At 43.3% G+C, this 23181-nt stretch overlaps 1 protein-coding gene across 2 annotated transcripts in view; it reads right to left on the reverse strand.

The window, feature by feature from the left end:
* The window catches only part of wu:fb13g09 (ATP-binding cassette sub-family C member 5), a 48174-nt gene that overhangs the window by 10790 nt on the left and 14203 nt on the right, over positions 1-23181 (reverse strand). For both annotated transcript variants that reach the window (XM_052073148.1, XM_052073158.1), the window contains 17 exons: positions 22081-22254; positions 21631-21778; positions 19721-19869; positions 19491-19598; positions 17364-17717; positions 14869-14940; positions 14670-14794; positions 14525-14597; positions 14188-14391; positions 13915-14040; positions 13523-13631; positions 13255-13439; positions 11069-11215; positions 9876-10005; positions 8439-8592; positions 2745-2873; positions 2339-2525 (listed from right to left, as the gene is read on the reverse strand). In XM_052073148.1, the coding sequence (XP_051929108.1) occupies positions 2339-2525; positions 2745-2873; positions 8439-8592; positions 9876-10005; positions 11069-11215; positions 13255-13439; positions 13523-13631; positions 13915-14040; positions 14188-14391; positions 14525-14597; positions 14670-14794; positions 14869-14940; positions 17364-17717; positions 19491-19598; positions 19721-19869; positions 21631-21778; positions 22081-22254 (2574 nt within the window). The remainder of the gene's footprint in view (positions 1-2338; positions 2526-2744; positions 2874-8438; positions 8593-9875; positions 10006-11068; positions 11216-13254; positions 13440-13522; positions 13632-13914; positions 14041-14187; positions 14392-14524; positions 14598-14669; positions 14795-14868; positions 14941-17363; positions 17718-19490; positions 19599-19720; positions 19870-21630; positions 21779-22080; positions 22255-23181) is intronic.

A 23181-nucleotide genomic window follows, 5' to 3' on the forward strand; every position in this document is an offset into this window, starting at 1 on the left:
TATAGAGAGTTGGAAGGTTAACGACTGACAAGCTGCTACTTTACTTATCATGAAACGCACGTCACCTACGCATCAATTAATCAAGATCCAAACTACTACTACTGAGATGGTTTTCAGAAAGTTGTAACGTGTGGAGAGCCGAGGAGGAAAACAGCCCTGGGCATGTGTTGCCGGACTGCTGAAGGCGCAAAGACTTCTTGAGTTTCAACACCTGTTTACTCTCAACAAAACAACAGTTCCTCAGCTTGACCACACTCCACTCATGAGCACAGTGATCGGGTACACCCGACCGAGTTCATGAAAAAAAGTTCTCCGGACGTTTAAGGAAAAAGGTGACCAACTGAAAACGGTTATTAAAGAAACACCGCTATGTGGCATGATACCATACTACAGTATAATAATGGACTGTGACAAAGTGTGGCCCAAACGATCAAACTGACGACCCACTTTGAAAGTCGCTGTACTCAGTAGAGTCTAGTGCAGGGGTGCCCAAACTTTTTGGATCGAAGATCTACTTTTCGATCAACTAACCTCCCGGGATCTACCCTTACCGGCACGTGCGCGTGCACGCACACACACACCATTATGAGAAACAGCCTGAAACGGAGGCATGCGACACACTTTTGCAGCCTGTTAACTATCGTAGCTCACACGTACCGTTTTAAAGTGCTTCCCTGGACCCTCCTAGATTCCTATTCTTTGCCCGTGCCCTCGGTGAATTGTACACGAAGCAAACTCTGAATGAGAATCATGAAGATAAAAGATGGAGCGCAACAGGTCTGATCACAAGCTGCAATTGCAAACTCCTGAGCGCTAACAACTTCTGGTGACATAATCACGCGCCACCGTGAATTTAAGATTTACCTGCTTTATTTTTTTTTTTGAATTTTTTTTTTTGTGAAAATGAGACTGACAGGATGATTAGGGTGCAGCCTACATTAAGACAAAAATTATTTAATTAAATTACTAACATGTACAAAGACACAAATCGACAATCCTCGGATCTACTTGGGACCTGTCTTAGATCTACCGGTAGATCAGGATCTACCTAATGGACACCCCTGGTCTAGTGATATTGAAAGGGAAGTGGAAATGGTGTGGTGTGTTGGTGGTCGATTAAGTGGGGAGGAAATACGTGTAGAAATTTAACGTGTGTGCGTGGCGCGCACCAGTGTCCACGTACGCGTTGAGAGAGGGAGAGAAGTGCGCAATTGCTGAGCACGCAGTTTAGAGGGAACAATGGTGGCCAGAAAAAAAGGTTGACCTGTTTTTCTACAAGGTGCTCTTCATGATCTTGGACTGTAATTTACTGTATACTTCCATCGGAACAACTGTACTAAGTTGAACCGGAAGTTCAACATGTTTGCTGCAAAATATAATGTTACCATTTTAAAAAGCCTTTCTTATAATTCTACAAAGACCAGCAGGTAAGCTGTGTGTCCTTTTTATTGGTTCAATAAATTCATATTCAGGTACGTCGCTAATTCTTTCTTTAGTGTATTCTTGCTTGTGAGTCAGCAGGATTTGAACGGCGCACAATTTATCTGCAGGCATGACATATTTTTCGAAGTGAGCGGTGAACATTTTTATTGGTGTCAACCGAGCCTCAGAAGTAATGCTGCTTAAATGACGGCCAGTGTTCATCGTTCAGTTAATTTTCAACAGTTGGTCATTCGAACCAGATTTTCAACTGAACGCGTTTGTATAAAGGTAGTGAAGCTGTTCAAATGTAAAAAATAATGACTATATTCTTCTTATTATTTAAGCCGAATGCTTGGTGTAAAAAGGCGCCAATTACTCGAATATGACACAAGGGCATCAATTACGACAATCAACAAAGGGGTGAGTGAACTATCTTTATGTATTCAGAGCACAGTGCAGGAAGGTTTGACTTAGAGCATATATAATTTCGGCCTGGTTTTGAACAAGTGGTTTTGGGGCTTTTCATGTCACACTCCTTGATCACACTTTCTCAGAATCACCCACTACTGTATTGTTGTTGTTCCTGGTGGGTTTTACAACGTCAGTCGGCTATCTGCAATCAAATGTTCACTGTTTGAAGGAATAGGGCAGATAATGTAGCTAATGATTCATTCAGAAAAATAAGGCAAGTTTGCCAAGTTTAAAGAACAAGCAAGAGGCTTGTGCGATTAGGAACTAGTTTCAACAATGCTGCTAAGTGACTGCAGTGCACTTTTGGCTCAGTTTGTGCCTTTTTAGCAAGGTAGTATAAAGTAGCTATAAAGAATATCCCTGGAATGTGAGACCTCAATACTCATGTGAGAAAAGACTTCAGTGTCATATTGTTTGATTGCAGTGTGAGTAAGGACTTACGAACCTGCACCGCGTAGGATATGGCCAAGCCCGCGTAGGCAGGAGGTATCTGCTGGTGCATGAAGACAATGAGGAGAGCGACGGCGGTGATGAGTGAGATGCTGATGAGGTCGAGGCGCACGGCAAGCCAACGCATAGCACAGCTAAAGAGGTAGTTGGAGGCCTGGTTATTGTCCAGCAATTCCTGATACCTACCAAACAGAAGCAAAAATTATTTTTAATCCTTGTTCGCCGAGGGCAAATCTCCTTTTGTCAAGACTTTTGGGCTGCTTCCTCCTTTGATTTGGCGGCCCCTTAACAAACATTGGAGAAATACTACCAGCAGAGATAAAAGCATCTCCGCTGGGGGAAGGTGTGGATAAAAGAAGCAAAAGAGAACCTGCTTGGCAGACATGATTTAATAAGTTCACCTTTGGAGGAAGTCACGCTTTCTTCCATAGGCGTGGATGGTGGAGAGGCCCTGAAGGCTGCTGGTGATGTGGGAGGTGAATGGCGACTGGCTGATGTTCTCCAGCCGTTTCAGCTCACGAATCAAAACCCTGACGAATGAAATGGAAAAAAATATATCTATATACAGTATATATATTTTGCCCTGCGATTGGCTGGCAACCGATTCAGGGTGTCCCCCGCCTACTGCCCGAAGACAGCTGGGATAGGCTCCAGCACCCCCCGCGACCCTAGTGAGGATCAAGCGGCTCGGAAGATGAATGAATGAGTATATACATTTTATATATATACTATATTAAAATATATATATATTTCTCTCTCTATATATATTTGCCGCTCGGAAGCACTGTGTGTTACATACATACATACGCACATATATATATATATATATATATATATATATATATATATATATATATATATACACACACACACACACACACACACACACACACACACACACACACACTGTACATCTCATTTACTTTGAATCTGGCAGAATTCAGGCTCGCTGTCTCAATGCACACTCCACACAAATGCATTGACTGTCAACCATAAAGAAATTGTTCTGAATGACTTGAAAAATTATTAATCATACTATAATTATCATCCAGCCATGTCAGTGACAGGCAAACACAAGTACATGCTGTTCTATTAGATGGTGCATGTTGATGAGAGCATTAAAAGAAATAAAGGGAAAGGGAAATATAGGACAAAAAATATATGAAAGGAAATTCAGAAATGATAAAAAATGCATAATTTTAGATTTCACATTGACAAAGTAGTATTTGTGAGTAAATTGTCACAAGCTCATCATGTTTGGTACATATCCATGTTGTCACATTTTGGTTTGCTGGTGTGCACTGAGACTTTTCTCAGTACAGTCAAGTTTTCAACATTCTGCTCTAAGGATATCCAATATAAGCACAGTATCAAACTTTGAGCCTTTAAGTATAGCCATTTTAGAGGCTGCCAGAAAGATGGTGAGAATCAAGTATTTGCTATTCAGCAATTTAACCACACAAAATGTGCATCTTCTTGTGGTTGGTGTCCTGTTCTTTTATGGGATCCTTAAATGTCAATATTTTGTTTAAAAAGCAATGCTGGAAAGGTGTGAAGTTAAATGTACGACATCCACTTCACCTGTTTTGTTGAAAGTAATCATCACTGTCTTGTAAGAAATTACACAAAATAAAACAAACAAGAAGGCATAACCGACTTCACATCTCCGTGCTGTAGAAAATTGCCGTCTTTAACAGACAATATCTGATATGTGTCATAAGAACTGAGAAAAATCTTATCTTGCCAACACGTAAGTGCTAAAAATAACCTTGAGAAAGGAAGCAATTAGCAGCCATGACAACTGACACCGGAGCTTTTGTTGCATTAGACCTCGTTCCCTGTCAGAGTGCTGGTTCTTTTCCACTATCCTATGTAATATTCGTAGTATCATCACGCATAGATGGCTGAGCAATGGACTTCCAGAGGGACACCGGACACCCCAATGCAGTGTGAGTGAGGTTTATTGACAAAAGGCGGGACGTCTCACTTGTCTCCTTTTTGAGGCCCGACTACAAGGTCTCATACGAAACAATTGCTTTTCTAATAAAAGCTGAGAAAAGAGAGGCAACCAAGTTGACACTTTGCCGCTCGGAAGCACTGATCCCGACAAACAAGTTTACACTCTGGGCAGGTTCACTTCAAAATGTAATAATAATAAAAAGCTGCTTTAGAAATGGGTAATTTCGACAGTAGTTTGATGTAACATGGCCGCACCTCTCGGGGAGATCGTTTAAAAAATCGGCAAGGGGGATCATTACTTATTAGCACAATAAGATCCCTCTTGAGTGCACCGTACTTGAAATAAAACTCAGGCTATCATGTCTTTTTTTTTAAATTGAAGGATAGCCACGTTTCATTGTTATTCAAAGGCCTCTGCAGTGATTAGGAGCTTGGCAGTAAATAGAAATGAATTCAAAATTGCCTTGTTGACAGCCGTCGGCACACACACACGCACACGCACGCACACACACACACACACGTATACAGTAATGACATTGATAGTTGACTGTGCCTGATGCTTATCTGCTGATGCAAAACAGAGTGCTATAAAAGGTTGTTTCATAATTTTTCAAGGCTGAATGCGTGCTCGTTTGTAGACTCAGACACTATAGGCCTTTTTACAATCATTGTGTGTTGGGCACAATCCTTGAATGGGTCCACTTATGTGCCACCCATGTGTCCACTTATCTTAGCCGCAATGATGCCTGACATGAGCGTCCATGTTGTGGAGAGACAGGTTATTGGCCGATAGTTGGATGGGACTGCACCCTTCGAGGGATCCTTCATGATCAGGATCGTTCGCCCTTCGGTTAGCCATCCTGGGTGAGTCCAATCCCTCAGCAGCTGGTTCATTTGTGCTGCTTGGCGCACATGGAGTGCTACGAGTTTCTTTAGCCAGTAGGTGTGGACCATGTCCGGGGCTGGTGCTGTCCAGTTCTTCATATCTGAGACTCTTTCCTGTATGTCTGCCACTGTTATGGTAACTGGGTTCTGTTCAGGGAGGTTGCTGTGCTCCTCTCTCAGGGTCACCAGCCATTGTGCACTGCTGTTATGTGCAACCTCCTTCTCCCATATGCCTTTCCAGTACCTTTCAGTTTCCAGTCTTGGTGGGTCAGCTCTGTTGTTAGGACCCTGCCACTGAGCGTACACTTTCGCAGGTTGTGTTGCGAACAGCCTGTTTATTCGTCTGGCCTCATTCTCTTTCATGTACCGCTTTCGGCGACTGGACAATGCTTGGAGCCTTTGTTTGGCAGTTTCGAGTGCTTCAGGTATGGTCATCTGGATGTACCTCTCGGGTATCGGCCTTTTCATCACACCTCTCTGGGCCTCCGTCAATTGACTCACATCTTTCCGAGCCGCCTTGATCTTAGCCTCCAACCGTCATTTCCATGGTGGGTAACGTATGTCATGGCTTACATGGTTGCTCTTATAGCCAAGCATCCCAAGGATCACTGAGGCTGAAGCATATATCAGCTCATTGGTTTCCGTGATCGTTACGGTAGGGATCGCCCTCAGTGCTGCATTCACACTTTCCATGAGACTGTCAGGTGGTACTTCACATAGCCCTTGTAATCGGTTTCTAGGTTGCCCAGCTTTCATTCTCGCCATGATCTTAGCTTTCAGGTCAGTTGCTGCCAATCTCATCATCTGCATTCATTGGGGCGTGCCTCCCAATCTCTGGTATGACCTCCTCCTCTGATCTGGCAGCCTGGGGCTCTCCACCACGGAACCTGCGTTGTACCTCATCAATCTCAAGTTGTGACAGCAGACCAAACCGATGCCTTACCAACTGTGCTATCCAGCCGCTTATACATACATACATACATACACACACACACACACATATATATATATATATATATATATATATATACACACACATATATATATATATATATATATATATATATATATATATATATATATATATATATATATATATATATATATATATATATATACATATATATATATATATAAGAAAACCTTTATTAGTCTCGCAATGGAGAAATTCCAGATTCACAGCAGCAAAGTTATGAAAGGAAGAAGTAGAACAACAAAAAAATAGGAGCTGCTGGAAAGGCAGCCACTCTCGCGGCGCCATTTTGAAGTCAAAATAACAAAAAATAACACAAGACAACACATAGGACAGAGACAGTCGTGCAATCTTCACCACTTTTCTGCATACACTTTGTTGTCTGAAGCAGTTATAGATGAAAGAGGAGAGGATCAAAGTGTCCTTTCACCAGTGGATCAGAGACATCATGCTGAAAAATGTGAACACGTCTGCTACAAGCAAAGTTTTGAAAGCAAACACAAAGCTGTAGCGTCCATTGACGAAAAGAGATTAGTTCACTTCTCCTGTCCCACATAATCCGCTTCAAACTCCAAGCCGCGACTCCCAGCTCCAAATCCGCATCGCCACTCCGCGCCAACGCTCCTTTCTTCTCATCGTCGGCTCCTCAAGACCTCCATCCATCCAGCCGCTGATCGTTCAACAGCACCGATCTCTCCGCTGAACAAAGCGGGGCTGTGAAAAATGCTGCCCATTACAGGCGCAAGACACAAGCGCCCCGGGACTGTCCAGCAACAACAGTCAAATGGCGCCGACATTCCTCCAGTCAAAAACAGTGCTGGTATACCCATGCTGCCGAGAAGGCGCAACCACCAAGCACAGAGTCTCCTCCTTGATGAATGTCGTGGCCAAAAAATGCTGAAAAAGGTCCACATCAAGTCCACACGACGTAACAACAAACACAAAGTGACAAAAGAAACACGAGAACAAAAAAAGCAAGGCTCATGAGAGCACTTGCTGACGGCTGCCTACTCGGGCGCCATCTTGACTTCAAATATATATATATATTCATTCATCTTCCGAGCCGCTTGATCCTCACGAGGGTCGCGGGGGTTGCTGGAGCCTATCCCAGCTGTCTTTGGGCAGTAGGTGGGGGACATCCTGAATCGGTTGCCAGTCAATCGCAGGGCACACAGAAACGAACAACCATCCGCACTCACACTCACACCTAGGGACAATTCAGAGCGTCCAACCAGCCTGCCATGCATGTTTTTGGAATGTGGGAAGAAACCGGAGCACCCGGAGAAAACCCACGCAGGCCTGGGGAGAACATGCAAACTCCACACAGGGAGGCCGGAGCTGGAATCGAACCCGGTACCTCTGCACTGTGAAGCCGATGTGCTAACCACTGTACTACCGGGCCGCTATATATATATAGAGAGAGAGAGAGAGATGGATAATCCATAATTTATCATCATTGAATTTAATGTTCAATTAAACACATTGCATACAGCTCAAACCATTATTCACGAGCTGATAGCGGACAGACTTCATTTGGGGTACACCACATAGTTCAAAGAGGAGAGGATGACCTTTTGCTACATAATTGATATGGGTTCTATTTTGGGCTGTGGTCATCAGTACATTTCTGCAGGATAAGGAGAGAGAACATGCACAGAAAAGGGTGGGAGGATTGAAAAAAAAAAAACCACGCTCTGAAGTGTCCCTTGCTGTGAGTGTGAGTGCGAATGGTTGTTAGTCTAAGCGTGTCCTGTTATCGGCTGACAACTCTCTGCCCTCAGACAGCTGGGATAGGCTCCGGCACACTCCGCAACCCTTGTGAGGATAAGTGGATTGGAAAATGGATGGATTTTGGAACAGATACATTTTGTTTTCTGAATTGCCTTTGACTGAACTGACCACAACAACAGAATCCGTTTTATCACATTAAAAACCCTTGAATCTTTCGAAAGACATCGGTTCGCTCTTGATCAAACTCGACTGCACAATGTGTGCACAGCCGCAGAAAAGGAGAAGCGCCTGTCCCACCTTAAATCATTTACAACAGAGAGGAAGCTGTGAAAAAGGAAACAAGTTACTGATAGCAGTTGGCACGCTCACAAAGATAACAATGCACTTACTGCACATTTACTCCCTCCGAGAGAACTCATGCATGGAAGCTCTCTGCATTATCTAATCCATAATCATGAGATAATACTCTCGCCAATTTTACAAGCCTTTAATGGTGTCAAACTAAAAACATCGGCGCAAGAGAAATGAGAATGAGAGTCTGACTGACCTGGAGACACGGTTGACCAGGCAAAGGAACGGTCCCAGGGGCAGGATGGAGATGAGGAACCAGGGAAAGACGATACCAACCATTGCCAAGCAAAAGAGCACCAGAGTGAGGTTCTGGAGCAGCATTTCAGCTTGCATGGTCAGACGCACATCCACTTTTGAGGAGAAAACAAATGGCATAAGACAAACAGCAGAAGTTACAAAGTCAAGTCAAGTCAAGTCAACAGTATTTATAGAGCACTTTCAAACACCCATCGCTGCATACAAAGTGCTGTACATGGAGCAATTTAACATGCACAATAAACAGTAAGACAAATCGGTAATAAAGGCGGTAGAAAGCACCAAACAGTAAAATCAAGAACAAATCTAAGTCATGCTGAGTCGAATGCCAAAGAATACAAGTGAATTTTGAGGAGGGCTTTGAAGATGGGCAGCGAGGAGGCTTGCCGAATGTTCAGTGGGAGGTCATTCCAGAGAGAGGGACCAGCAACAGAAAAGGCTTGATCCCCTCTGAGCCTCAGTTTAGTTCTTGGTACTTCTAACAAAGTCTGGTCCACAGACCTGAGGCGCAGGGCAGGTGTGTAGGGGCGGTGTGTAGGCACCAATTTGCCGATCGAGTTTGAAATCACTGTCCAGTTTAAGGCCCAAGTTTGAGACCATTGATTTCAGATAAGGAGACAGGAGGCCCAAGTCTACAGGATGGAATGTACAAAGTGGAGCGCCTTGAAGCTCATAAAATTAGGAACAATTTGGCGGGGGGGCTAAATTGAACAGATTTGGTCCTAAAGTTGTTCGTGACAGCAGCATATCACACAAGATACAATCATCACTCAACGTATGATGACTGACATGTTGTGGGTCCAGGTTCTTTTTTTTTTCTTCTTAATTGTTGTAGGACAGTTACTTAACTACACGTCACTGTAAATGTGAACATTGTCAATTATTTGAATATAACTTACTGCTTGTTAGAACAAATTGTAATCCATTACAGGGGGCATAAATAGAGAAAAGAAGGAGTACATCGCTTCATCAAACCAAACTTCAGTAATCAAAAACTGCCAGAAGCCTCAACTGATGCGTCCCTAAAAAGGTTTATAATTGCCTATAGATGTGATAAGATGGCGTCAAAACATGAGTTTATTAAAACGGGCAAAGGCCTGCCAAAACAAAGCTCCTTTCATCATTTCAGCATGGGCACTTTGCACCAAATACAGTACCACAAGATGGAACCAAAGTATGACTTATATTTTAAACACGGCTCTGCAAAAAGACAAATAGTTGAGTTAAAAAAAAACAAAAACAAAAACTAAATTTGTGACAAGCCATTTGCAAAAATGTGAATTGCAAATATGTGGATGACTCTTTGATCTTTCTATTAAGGGCAGGCCAAGATATATAGTTAACATGTATGGACATGATAAGACATATCCAAACTCACCCTCATCCATGTCCCTGGAGAATCTGGTCAAGATACGGCCGAGAGGTGTCGTTTCAAAAAATCGCATGGGGCTACGGAGGAGTCGGTGGAACAGCTTGTCGTGGAGCACGGAGGCCGCCTTCACTGTGCACTGTCAACATTGACACGGGTGTTAGGAAACCATGAGAGGCGAAACATGGAAGCACACAGCTTAAAGAAACATTGGCTTGGGTTAACACTCAGTTTGTCACATTTAACACACACAGCATGGCTACATAAAGATTTATGCTTCTAATGGTCGCAGTTGTGTGTGTTTGTGTGTGTGTGTGTGTGTGTGTGTGTGTGTTACTCTGCCGTCAAATCCTTATCTGTAATGACTTACTCTGACGCTGACAAGGCTGTGACTTTTAAATCAGAAGACATTTCACCGTTTGAGCAGAAATTACATGGAGCATTGGAGAACAGATTAATTCTATTAATAGGGTACTCAAAACTAGCAAGGTTGTCATCGCAGCTCGGGGTGGGGAAGGAAAAAAAAAAATAAAACGTGAACACGCTGACAAATGAGAAATTTCAAATGGCGTACATTAACACGCTGACTTAACCTCTAGTAACGCGGCGCCAGGACAGGTTAGCTGGTAAAATAGGAAGCATAAACGAAGGTGCACCCACTGCATATCTGTGACAGCCATTCTAAAGCTGTGAAAAATGACTGAGAATCAGAATAAGATTGTTGCGTTATATTGGAAGGTTCAGTTGAGGAGCTGTTGTCCTTCTCCCCTACTCACTTAAAGTTAATGTTTGTTTCGTGTTATTTCTTCATCATTAATGATGTTTTCATTTACAGTATTTTTACATTGTACTGTATTTAACAACCATTTAGCAACCACACACGATGAGCAATTTTTGGAGTTCCTAAACGTTTCCAGTTACAAACGGGATCACGGAACCAATTAAGTTCGTAACCATGGATACCATTGTTTACATAGATTTTTTTTTAGCTTCCCCATTCCTGGGGAATTTGTCAGTGTTATTAATTTGTCTTCATTGATTGCCTGTTGAAATCGTGCTGTTGTCTGATATCAACTGAGGCACTCGGGCTGCAATGGGAACACCCAGTTTGGTTTCTTGCCCTTTTAAACGGCTAAGGCTCGTCGGCTGCAGTTCGGGATCAGAGTGTGAAGCCTGTGAGGTAAGCACCATGTGGCTCTTACCTTTATAAACACCAGGCCTCGTATAGTCTTGAGGAACAAAGCGGCGCCCATCGAGATGACGTAAATGGTGGAATAGAACTGAACGTGAGGGTTCAACCTCATGCTCTCCTTCGTCATCGTCTCATTCGCTGGGATTAATGAAGCGTTCTGGGGAGGCATATGGAGAAAGAAATTAATATGGTTGAATAAATTACAAAAGAAAAAAAAACATTGTTTTGGGTCCCATGTTGTGAACCCCCCCCCCCCTAATTACTGGAGAAAAATACACTGCGGAAAAAACATCCCCAAAAAAAAAGAACAAAAAAGAACATCACAATCACTCATCGCTGCATTGCTTTCATTGTGAGTGGATTTCTCAAAAGCCGCCATCTGCTTCTCAGCACATCTGCTTATTTGCCGCTTGCACTTGTTTTTAATTACGTTTACTGTTGTGGAGTTATTTTATTTTATTTTTCGAAATCACCCGCAATCAGAATAATAGGGCTCAGAGGGCTATATCGGTTCACTGACCCAACAGCGATGTTTTTATTTTGCTTGCAAAATGATATTGATTGTTGAAGGACTAAAGGACACCTTTTTCACCAGAAAAAATGATAAATTTCCTGTTATTCACCAATGTTAAACACACATTTGTGACTTCAAGGATGAATTCCAACTTCCTATAATCAGACTGCTGCAACAAATCTCAGTTTAAGGCCTCTTCAACTGGTTCAGAAGGCGGTTGTTTGAGGGGTGACGAGAACAAGGGAGAGCCTAACTGGTTCTGCGGTGAGTTTTCATCAGTGGCTGAGCCTCTGCTCCTAGTTTTGCTACAATTCCCAATTTGAATAGCAGGTGATTGTCATTGCACTCATTTCTGATGAAACAGGTAATCAAAAAATGCATGGTCATAGCACACAAACTTTCACAGCAAAAATTCCACAACATCCAGCTTGCTTCTGACAGGCCATACCATTTATTACCTTACCATTATATATATAATATGCAGTAGTACCTTGACATACTAGTTTTTATTAGTTCTGTGACCACGCTCGTAACATTGCGTTTAACCATTTAAATCAATGTTAATGACTGTCAAAAATGATGAAAAACATTTTGTAATGTGTTTTTAATGAGAAAAACTGTACTCACTACAAATACTGTAAGGTTGTCACTTTCTCCTGCAATGCATATTGTGCTTCTCATTCTGATATGTATGTGTGTGTGTGTGTGTGTGTGTGTGTGTGTGTGTGTGTGTGTGTGTGTGTGCGTGCGTGCGTGCGTGTGTTGAGAAAACAGAGGTCTTTGAAGGGTTTGTCACAACGAATGCTTGCTTCTTTTCGTTCGCTTTGCGAGAATAAAACTGGTCCATTTACGTGCCCTATTCTTTTCTTTGATCCACTCAAACCACTGTTGGCCTGAATGTGAACAGTGTATCGAAGAATTTTGCCAAATAACTTATTAACAATGTCAAAGAGCAGTTAACTGGACAATTAACTTTGGAGTACAATGGCTGACTGGCGATTTCGCATAATTTAAGTGACGTCACTCGCCGGAGATTGTCGAACCACAGCATTTTTTTTTTTATGGCGTGTTGCTATGGGTTTCATTATGGGTTGTGTTTAAAAAAATGAACGCAAGTCCATCGATCCATTCATTTTCTGATCCGCTTTATCCTCAAGAAGGTCGCGGGGGGTATCCCAGCTGTCTTCGGGTCGTAGGCGGTGCACACCCTGAACCGGTTGCCAGCCAATCGCAGGGCACAGAGACGAATCATCCGCGCTCACACTAACACCAGTTATGACAGTTGTGAGTGTTCAATCAGCCTGCGATGCATGTTTTTGGAATGTGGGAGGAAACCGGAATACCCAGAGAAAACCCACACAGGCACGGGGAGAACATGCAAACTCTACACAGGGAGGCCAGAGCTGGAATCGAACCCAGTATCTCTGGACTGGGAGGTCAGCATGCTAACCACTTGACACCGGGCCGCCCCATTAACGAAAGTACCGGTATGTTAAAAATTGTTTTTGCTGTTGGAATTACTCAAAAGATGGTTGGCAAAATTTACTTTGCACTTAACCTTTAACTTCTTGCTCCTTTACTCTCTTTGTAAATTAGTCACGGTAGTGAAACTTTACAGTTGTGCCATGTTAATTGCGGTGCAATTAAAAAAAGTGAATACAAGATTAAAAATTGAGTCTCACCCCACTGCCCTGCCTAATCCAGTGACTCAGCCACCAGTTGCTGAAGGCGACGCTGCCCGTGGTGCTCAGGAAGAAGAGGAGATTGAGAATGAAAATCACCGGACCTCCTGCTGCTCTGATGTAGGCGGCGTACACGGCCCAAGCGACAGCGCCAGCACCCTTCTCTTCAGCTTGCATCAGTTGTTCTGAAATGTTTTCATTTTTTAAAACTGGTAACCTGCCATATCACAGACAAGATTGTGAGCTTTCAAGTGTACAATTCTTTCACCTTTTTTGCTCGGTGGCTTTTGGTAGACGTTGGTTATTTCCTCAACATGGCAAACCTTTACGGCAGTTGCGTTGTGGTGTTTGTTTTTGAAATTCTCTCTCACCAGAGCCTATGTAAATAAGAAAGAGGAAGAAATATGGCGAGTGACAACTGCACATGGCAGCTGAAACAAAAACACCCTTTGGCTGGTTTAATCAGTGACAGGATCTTACGAAGGCCTCCAGTAAATCGATGGAGCCGTAAATAAGGAAAGGCATGGTTTGTATAAACATTTCCAAGCTACTCGGTCTTTCTTTCTTGGGATGTGAATTATTCAGCTTATAGTGTGATTTTGGAACAGGAGTGAAGGTGCCTTTTTGAAAATAATCTCTTTTTGATGCCTCTGGCCTTACCTCCTGTTGCATACTGCTGAACAGAGCAGCATAGTCACGCTCTTTAGCCATTAGCTGAGCGTGAGTGCCGTGCTCGGCTATCTGCCCGTCTTTCATGAGGATAATGTCATCGCATTCTGGCAGGTACTGAAAAAGGCAAAATGCAAATGTAGCATTGATTTGGATTAAAGTCATCCCTAAGGTACAATTGTAACAAAGTATCATATGCCACCACTCTGTCAGTTAATTCAATTTGGTTTGGAAGCATTCCAATGGAGGTTGCCTCTTGCTCACCTGCAGCTGGTGGGTAACAAAAAGCACCGTCTTTCCTTTAGCCACTGCCTGTATTGCCTTTTTGAAGATGTGAGAGCCCACGCACGCGTCTACTGCGCTGAGAGGGTCATCTAGGAGGAGTATAGGACGCTCGCTGTAAAGCGCCCGGGCCAGGCTCACCCTCTGGCGCTGGCCCCCGCTCAGGTTTGCTCCTCTCTCTCCAATCTGCAAAGAAAGAAAATGCAGTTCAGACTCAATTTCAAACAGTAACTACTACTTCTGAGTTTGGGAGCATTTAGTTTGCAGCAGCATATTTATATATATATATGTGTGTGTAATAATAATAACACTCTAATACCTCTGTCATGTCTCCATAAGGCAGCTCTGCGAGATCTGGGAGAAGACAGCAGGCCTCCAAAACAGTATTATATCTAAAGATGAATCAACAGTGTTCAATTTGTGATGACTTTGCTGCTACTGGTACTTACATCACCATAACTTACTTGTTTTGCTCAAACTCCTTCCCAAAAAGGATGTTTTCTTTCAAGGAGTCATTGAGGATCCAAGCTTGCTGGGACACAAAAGCAAAGCCTCCGCTGGCTGCGACGTTGCCTTCTAAAAGGGTCATCTGTGATGCATGCAGCAGGTCGTTGAAAGATTGAAGGACCACTTTAATTGATACAACTCCAGCATTCAGCTTACTTGTCCCAGTAGGGCTGTGAGAAGAGAACTCTTCCCACTTCCAACACCACCGCAGATCCCAACCAGTGAACCCTAGACAGCCAACAAAGAATAACATTGGGAACTAAAACCTTTGATATCACAGCTCTCAAACTGAAGGCCACGGGCCAAATCCAGCTCTCCATGTCATTTTATGTGGCCCGAAAATACTCAATTATTCTAAAAATGACAATCGTCTAATGTAGAGGTGATTATGTACCGCACTTTCCGCACGATAAGACACTTCGCAGTATAAGGCACACCTTCAATGAATGGCACATTTTAAAACTGTTTTCATCTATAGGACGCGCCGCGTTGTAAGGCACGTAGACTCCTAGCAACATTAGTGGCTGCGGTTGCATTATGCATCAACTAGATGGAGCTACGCAAAAGAGAATACAATATATAAGGGCTACAGCTTTGTTTATATGTAGCAATCACAACAGCTACTGCTGTAACAAAGCGCTGAACAGAGCATTTAAAATATTACTTCCAAGAAATCAGAATATTGATCCATATATAAGGCGCATCAGAAAATTGAATGCTTTAAGTGCACCTTATAGTGTGGAAAATACGGTCATACGATATGGTGATTATTAGGGTTTCCACGTAACTTTATTAGGTAAGGGACAAAAGTGCAACTGCCACATGCCTGGTCTATACAGTGTAGCTTGACTTCTGGCTAGCGGACGCCATTACTAGTGTTATGCGTCTGGCATACAGCCCCCCCCCCCAAAAAAAAAAGTGGGACACACTCAGGCATTTAATTGAAATGTAATTGTGACTTAGATTTTGACTCCTCACAATCATCAAAACATGATAAATGAAGATAAGCCTACTTCCCTCAGACAGCTGGCTCCAGCACCCCCACGACCCTTGTGAGGATAAGCGGATCGGAAAAAAAATGATACATACAAAGTTCTGAAGTCAATGAATACTTATTTTTAGTAATTGTGGATTAACTATCCAAATAACAAAATATATACAGTATATATATATATATATATATATATATATATATATATATATATATATATATATTCAGTATATACCGGTATATTTTATCATACAGCCTCTAGAAACACAACATTTCAGCAGCCGCTCTCGAGCCCTTGGGATAGACTAGAGCCAAAGTAATAACAAAAGCCATATTTAATGTTTTAAGAGTACACTTATTTCCAATGTATTCCTTTCCACTGCTATGCAGATGATTGCCAGATCTATGTCCCACTGAGCAAGAAAGACACCTTCTCATTAAGGCCACTCCTATCCTGTCTGGAAGAAATCAAAACCTGGATGGCACAAAATTTCTTGAAGTTCAACGAAAAGAAGACAGAGGTGATATTGTTTGGCCCCAGTGGACCTTGTACATTCCATCCTGTAGACTTGGGCCCCCTATCTCCTTATCTGAAATCAACGGTCTCAAACTTGGGACTTAAACTGGACAGTGATTTCAAACTCGATCGGCAAATTGGTGCCGTTGTTAAATCCAGCTTCTTTCACCTTAGACAGCTGGCCAAAATAAAACCTCTCCTCTCACATGAACACTTTGAGACAGTAATTCATGCCTTTGTCACATCCCGGCTCGATTACTGCAACGCCCTGTACTTTGGAGTCAGCCAGTCCTCCATCAAGCGCCTTCAGCTGGTACAGAATGCCGCTGCTCGCCTCTTGACTGGTACTCGTAAGAGGGAGCATATAACTCCTACTTTGGCATCCCTTCACTGGCTCCCCATTCATTTTAGAATTATTTTTAAGATCCTCCTCTTTGTTTTCAAATCTCTGAATAATCTCGCGCCACCTTACCTCTCTGAGCTCATACGCCCCTACACCCCTGCCCGGCGCCTCAGGTCTGTGGACCAGTCTTTGCTAGACGTACCAAGAACTAAACTGAGGCTCAGAGGGGATCGAGCCTTTTCTGTTGCTGGTCCATCTCTCTGGAATGACCTCCCACTGAACATTCGGCAAGCCTCCTCGCTGCCCATCTTTAAAGCCCTCCTCAAAACTCACTTGTATTCTTTGGCGTTTGACTCAGCATGACTTAGATTTGCTATTGGTTTTACTGCTTGGTGCTTTCTACCGCCTTATTACTTATTACTTATTACTGATTCGTCTTACTGTTTATTGTATATGTTAAATCGCTCCATGTACAGCACTTTGTATGCAGCGATGGCTGTTTGAAAGTGCTCTATAAATACTGTTGACTTGACTTGACTTGACTTGACAATGTTCAAATTTTTGCTCTTTACTAATCAGACCTATTGATGTTGCACTTTCCTGAAAAGAAAATAATTCAAGAACAGTTTTCCCTTCGTGTACAAAATGTGAAAAACAACATGACTTTAAAGCTTTTAAAGTGACTTTCGGCAGACCGATACACGCCTAGGGATAGAGTGGTTTCAACATTACAGCTGGCCCATGGTAAAAAACTGGTTCGCGACTAAATTAAGACATCTCTTGGGATGTGGTTCTCATACCGTCTTAACACGTAGGTTAATACGGTGCAGCGTCTTGTGCAGTGGCGGCCGGATGCTTTTCGTGGAGGAGATTGTACTCTGCGGACTCTCCTGCTCCATGTTGGTGAGGAGACTCTGGGCGTTGGGGTTCTCCTTGTGGTCTTTGCTGTCCTCGGTGGAGATATACAGGGTAAGCCTCTCCCGGCGCAGCAAACGTTTCATTCCCCCACACTGCTTCTTGGTGGGCGGGTTAGGCTTGGTGGCTGGGGTTCGAGCCTTCTCCCAGGCCAGTGTGGCGTCTTGGAATTCCACCGCATTGCGAGGGTCTTGCAATTTGATCAACATGGCTTGTCGGGAGTCCATCATGAAAAGTCTCTGTGGAGACGGCAGAGTTTAGATGACTAAATATCCATGTGTAAGGAAATTTCCTTCAAGAATCACCTGGCTAATAAAGACAATTAAAAAGGATTCTGAGTAGGTTGAGGCAGAATCTCTTTGATTTACGTTGATTTACTAAGATCCAAAATTGCGGGAGTTAAATTGTGCGTTCAACTTTTTTTTGTGCCATCTAAAAAAAATGCTTTACAGGTTTTAATCTGTAATGTATTTGAAATATTTTTGTTCATCACTCTAACATTATACAGTTTGCAGTTTAACACTGCTAAAATATAGGGAAAAAACAACTTCTGTAATGATTCAATCAAAAATGTATTAAAAATTTAAACTAAATAGTAAACACTTCTACATGCTTGATTAAAAATGTTTTATACTTAAATGTGAATTAAATACAACCGAATTGTTCTTCACAAACATGATGCATTATCCAGTTTGAATAATTAGATTCTTTTCTGTACCACTAAAGACAGCGTTGCGTACCACTGGTTTTACTGTGCTCATCACTTTAAAAGATGCCCCCATAAGATCATCGTCAATCAGCTGAATCAAGAATGCATGTTTGACCTGATAGGTCCCCAGGCTTTCAATCATTTTAGGGATGTTTACTCACTTCATGTTGTGGTTACCAATGCAGTTCACCAGTTACTAATGAACGTATACAACATTTTACTGTAATTCCTTGTTAATTACATCCATCCATTTTCTCAAGTGTTTGCCCTCATTGAAGTGGCCAGTGAGCTGGAGCCTATCCTTTGAGGTGAGAAGTAGTGATAGCCAAATGAAGCCCCATGAAGCAATGCAGCTTTGCAGCCAATTGGTTTGCACATGTAGCAAAGCTTCATGGTGTGTTATACTCTATGGCGCCATCAAGTGGTCCAGAAGCTCAACAGGTCAACAGTAGTGGGACGAAATGGGTCGAGGCTTGAAAAAAGATTGCAGCAGTTGCACTGTTGCGCACAGGTTTATAACAAGTCCAGGAGCCCGAAATCCACAAAATGTGAGATAACAGGCGATCAGACCATTGCGTTTTTATACCGTAGTCTGTCCTGTGTTTGCAATGCGTTGACCCACTCACAAAGCGTTTACGCGATTCAGCCGGCCGGCGGGTCTTCATACGTCATCATTTCCGGGTTTTGCCGAAATGAAGCGAGCCTCGATACAAGCTTCGTAGAAACGCCCCTCCCATTACTCGACACAAGCTTCGGAGCCTCGACTCATTTCGTCCCATTACTAGTGAGAAGTACACTGAGGACTGGTTGCCAACCAACCAGAGGGAACAGATCGATAAAAAGTCAACCCTTCACATTCACATTCACACCCATGGACAATTAAAGCTAACTTGCAGAATATGGGAATGTGGGAGGAAGCACAGTAAAAGATCCTACAAGGCAAGAGTAGATTCAAACCCTGAACCTCAACACTGCGAGGCCAATGTGCTAAACACTATCTCGGATTGAAGAATTACATTTCAGCATCCGGAGTCAACCTACTTACTTTCCTCTCTATTTTCAACGGAACAGGCACACTGTGACTTCATCACGCAACTGCACAAACAGAATACCCTTTTGGGGCTTTTGCTTACTTAGCTCTTGCTGGCTGTGTGAAAATATGTGCCACTGACATGTGACCTTTACTAAATATTTGTAACACAGGTGGTGGTGTGGACTGGTCTGAAGTGCTATCAGCATCAACAGGGGATATCATGGAGGATGGTTTCAACACAAAGTGGGCACCACTGCTGAGTTAATTCACCTGGAATCTCTTCACGGCCACAGCGCCCTCTGAGAGGGACCTGACAGCCAGCGGTGTGACCTTCAGGGCGAAGGTCATGGAGTTGAAAACGGCAACCACAGTGAATGCCTATGCATGGAAAAATCTGAGTTATTCTACTGATCTTCTGCTGTGGGTCCCGACGAGTGACGGTATGAGAATCATTAATATGCAGTTGAAAAGGAAGCCGAAAGGTATTTTTGTGCAAATACCTCTGCTGCAGTAAGATCATAGCCCAGGGCCATGTGCAGGGTGAACGTGCACACGCTGGCTATCACCACAACGATAGGCGCCACGCCCACTGTGAGGCTCTGGATGAGACCAGCTCGTTCCAGTATTCTCCTCTCTTCTAACCTCACGTCTATTGATGAGACAGAAAGGGAACATTAAGGCTTTCAATCCATGCATCCATTTTCTTTACTTTTCATCCTATTCAGGGTCGTGGGGAGCTGGAGCCTGTCTCAGCTGGCTTTAAGCTCAAGGCTGGCGACACAGGCTGTATAGAAACACTCATGAATAACTGAAAACTGAAAAGCTTCCAGCACTGAAGTCAGGCGAGTACACTGACATTGACAGTGTCATCACTGTCAGTGAGCAAGGCGACTTCAAATTGAAAGGCTACATTGTTCAGAGTTGTCTTAATAACATTCAGCAATATCCCACAATGAATTACAGCACCCATTTCACCCTACCTCATTTTATTTATTTATTTATTTTTGAGGCGGCCTTCTCGTGCAACTGAGCTTTACTTTCGGATGTAAATTGAAGATTGAATTGGAAGATAAAGGTAACTGCGGTAAAATGGAACAAAGGGCCCTATGTTACCATTCTGTCGCTGAATTCAATTTGGTTCGGAATCATTCCTGCGCAGGTTGCCTCTTCCGCACCTCCAGCTGGTGGGTCACAGAGCACGGTCTCAGTGCCCAGCCGCATAATACACTCCTGTTGTCAATGGTGATGAGTACAGGTTCCCTTACCAGGATGACTGGGGGCGCATGTGATCACTCACAAAGACAGCATGGATTTTATATTCCATTGTGGCGTCAGCAAATCATTAGCAAGTCCCTGAATGACACTTTTCAATTAGTGTGCGGATGAGTGTATGTGGCGCATGCAATGGACACTTTGCCAAACACAAATGCCCCCTCGGCCGCCATTGTGTTGACAATTTCACTGAGCCATCAACTATGTGCTGTTTATCAGAAGCCAACACTGTTAGGTAAATCTGTGCAACAAACAAGTTCCTCTTCTTTTGCCCTTTGACACAGTACCCTTTCAGACAGTGTGGTCTTTGGCTTGAAAGTGGCAGAGTTTCAGGGTGGTTATTATGCATTTTAATTTGCAAGAAATGTGCTAAGACTTTTTATAAATTTGTGGACACTCTGCTAGAACACCGCATTGAACCAAAATAGACACTCACATGGTTTCAAAGGGCCCTTAGAAATCCCTGTCAAGTCTAAACCACAGATTTATTTCTGTCCTTCTACTTCCAAGCATTTCTCTCTAAATATCACATTCGCTGATTTCTTTAACTTCGCTTCTCTTGCATCACAAAACACAAGGTGATCATCTTCTCTTCATGACACAGTAACCCTGCGGACTCAGGTGGCTATTCGCCTGACTAGCGATTAATCATCATTCTTAGCAGTAATAACAAGACAGCGCTAAAACAAGCCCCGGCAGACTAATTGAGAATAGCATTTAAAAGGAGGAGATCCTTATCAACGACCTACAGCAAAGGTCCTGGTGAGAAAAGGCCGTCGCTAATTCTTGCGCGAGTAGAGCGGCCGCGACACTCATTTGCTGTACCGTAAGGCTCCAAACACCTTCCAAATTAACCTTGGGGCCAAGGGATCCAAACTGGCCTTTCCGATAGCGGGCGGCACAGGGAGATGATTTAAACGAGCTAATGAAAATGGATTTATGGTTGGGATTATCTTGCCTGGCCACTTAAGAGGGTATGACTTCCTTTTCCAGGTGATACATTTACATAAGGGGGACCATCGAGGACAGCCAGCTACTGAAATAAGTTGATGGAAAGCTTAATTAGCATGCCACAGCATGATTTTGCATTCCTGGCCACAAGCATGAAATCACTGGCGTACAATGACAGGGAACTCACTGTGAATGTTCCGCGCAAAGGCATCTTCCCAACAATACATCTTGATGAACTTTATGCAACCAAGGATCTCATTCATCAGCCTCACGCGCTGGTCAGTCACCACCACACACTTCTTGCGGAAGTATGCCGTCAGCCTCGAGGCAAGCATCTGTCCAGACGGGAAGAGAAAGGTGGGGGGATGATGACATGAAAAATAAGAAACGGGAAAGGAAATGAAAGTAGACAAAATCACATTAAGCTGTATGGCAGGCCCGCCTACAGGGCCGATGGATAAGTAGCTTTCACATCAATACCAGTGGTAGCTCAGCCAGAGCGCAATTGGAAAAGTAGCTAGAGTGGTCAGAAGATTGATTGCAAAATATCAAAAGAGGATTTTTTTTTTCAGTTGGACGTTTGGAAAAAAAATGAGATGTTGCACTCTTTAGAAACGAGATGATAACTTGAACTAACCATGGCGGGATAGAAGATGATGAAAATGGCTGATCCAATTAAAGCAGTGGGGCCGAGGAAGTAAGTGGTGTAGGTCAGACCAAGGATGCCCACCAGGGGACCCCCAGCCAGCAGACAGCCCACAGAGACGGCCTCATAGAGACGCTGGCCATCAGTGGAGCAGATGTTGATCAGCTGGCCAAGGAACACAGTGGAACATTAAAAATAAGGCTGTCACACAAACGATAAAAACTTGAGAACTGATGAGAACTTGTACCCCAAATGTCAAAATGTTGGACAGTAAATTGTCATAATGCATGATATAATCATCACATGAGCCATCAGTGCTCCTGTCCTGACTCTTTTGACCCAGCATCAAAGTCATAATACAAGACGAAGCACCAAAGCATGACTGGAAACAGACACTGGTGCTGTCCAATTATTTTGTCTAGATCAGTGGTGGACAAACTATGGCCCACGGGCCAGATCCGACGCATTGGTCTTTTTAATCCGGCTCGCCGAAGGTTGGTAAAGTACACAATGATGGTTCGATGTAAATGATTGCATTCATTTCATTTGGACTTGTAATGACAGGCATTTCAACTTTTTGTTACTTGCAGAGCACAGGGAGGGAGGGGGACACGAGACGGAAGCCCGCAGTCGCGCTAACTCAAGTAACTCCCGCTCGATACGACGGAATAAGTGTGTCCGCGCCGCTATTGTCATTGGATCCAAAACGGCGACATGCAAGCAATTCTTTATTGCAGTGAGTTTTACTGCAATTGAGAACATTTTTACGTCCTGTACATCATGGCATCCAAACGAAGAGGAACAGTAATGGCCGCAGAAGAGAAAGTGAAGTGAATCTGATTAAACGAAGCGGGTTAAAAAGACGAAACATTCAGGAGACGCTTGGAATCTGAAAAACTTAAATCTACGGGACTTTGAAAAACGAGGAAACAATTCTTGCTCAGTCCGATTCTGGCTGTTTCCATGCTTAGAGTGAATTGCTTGCGGCCCGAGGGACAGTCGAGTAAATAAACGTTTCCTGGAATGGTTTGACTGTTATTGCGCTAAAAACTTTCTGCGAACTGGACCGCAAATAAGAGAGCAATCGAGTTC

This window comes from Hippocampus zosterae, chromosome 1 (genome assembly GCF_025434085.1).
Source record: "Hippocampus zosterae strain Florida chromosome 1, ASM2543408v3, whole genome shotgun sequence".
Taxonomy (NCBI): domain Eukaryota; kingdom Metazoa; phylum Chordata; class Actinopteri; order Syngnathiformes; family Syngnathidae; genus Hippocampus; species Hippocampus zosterae.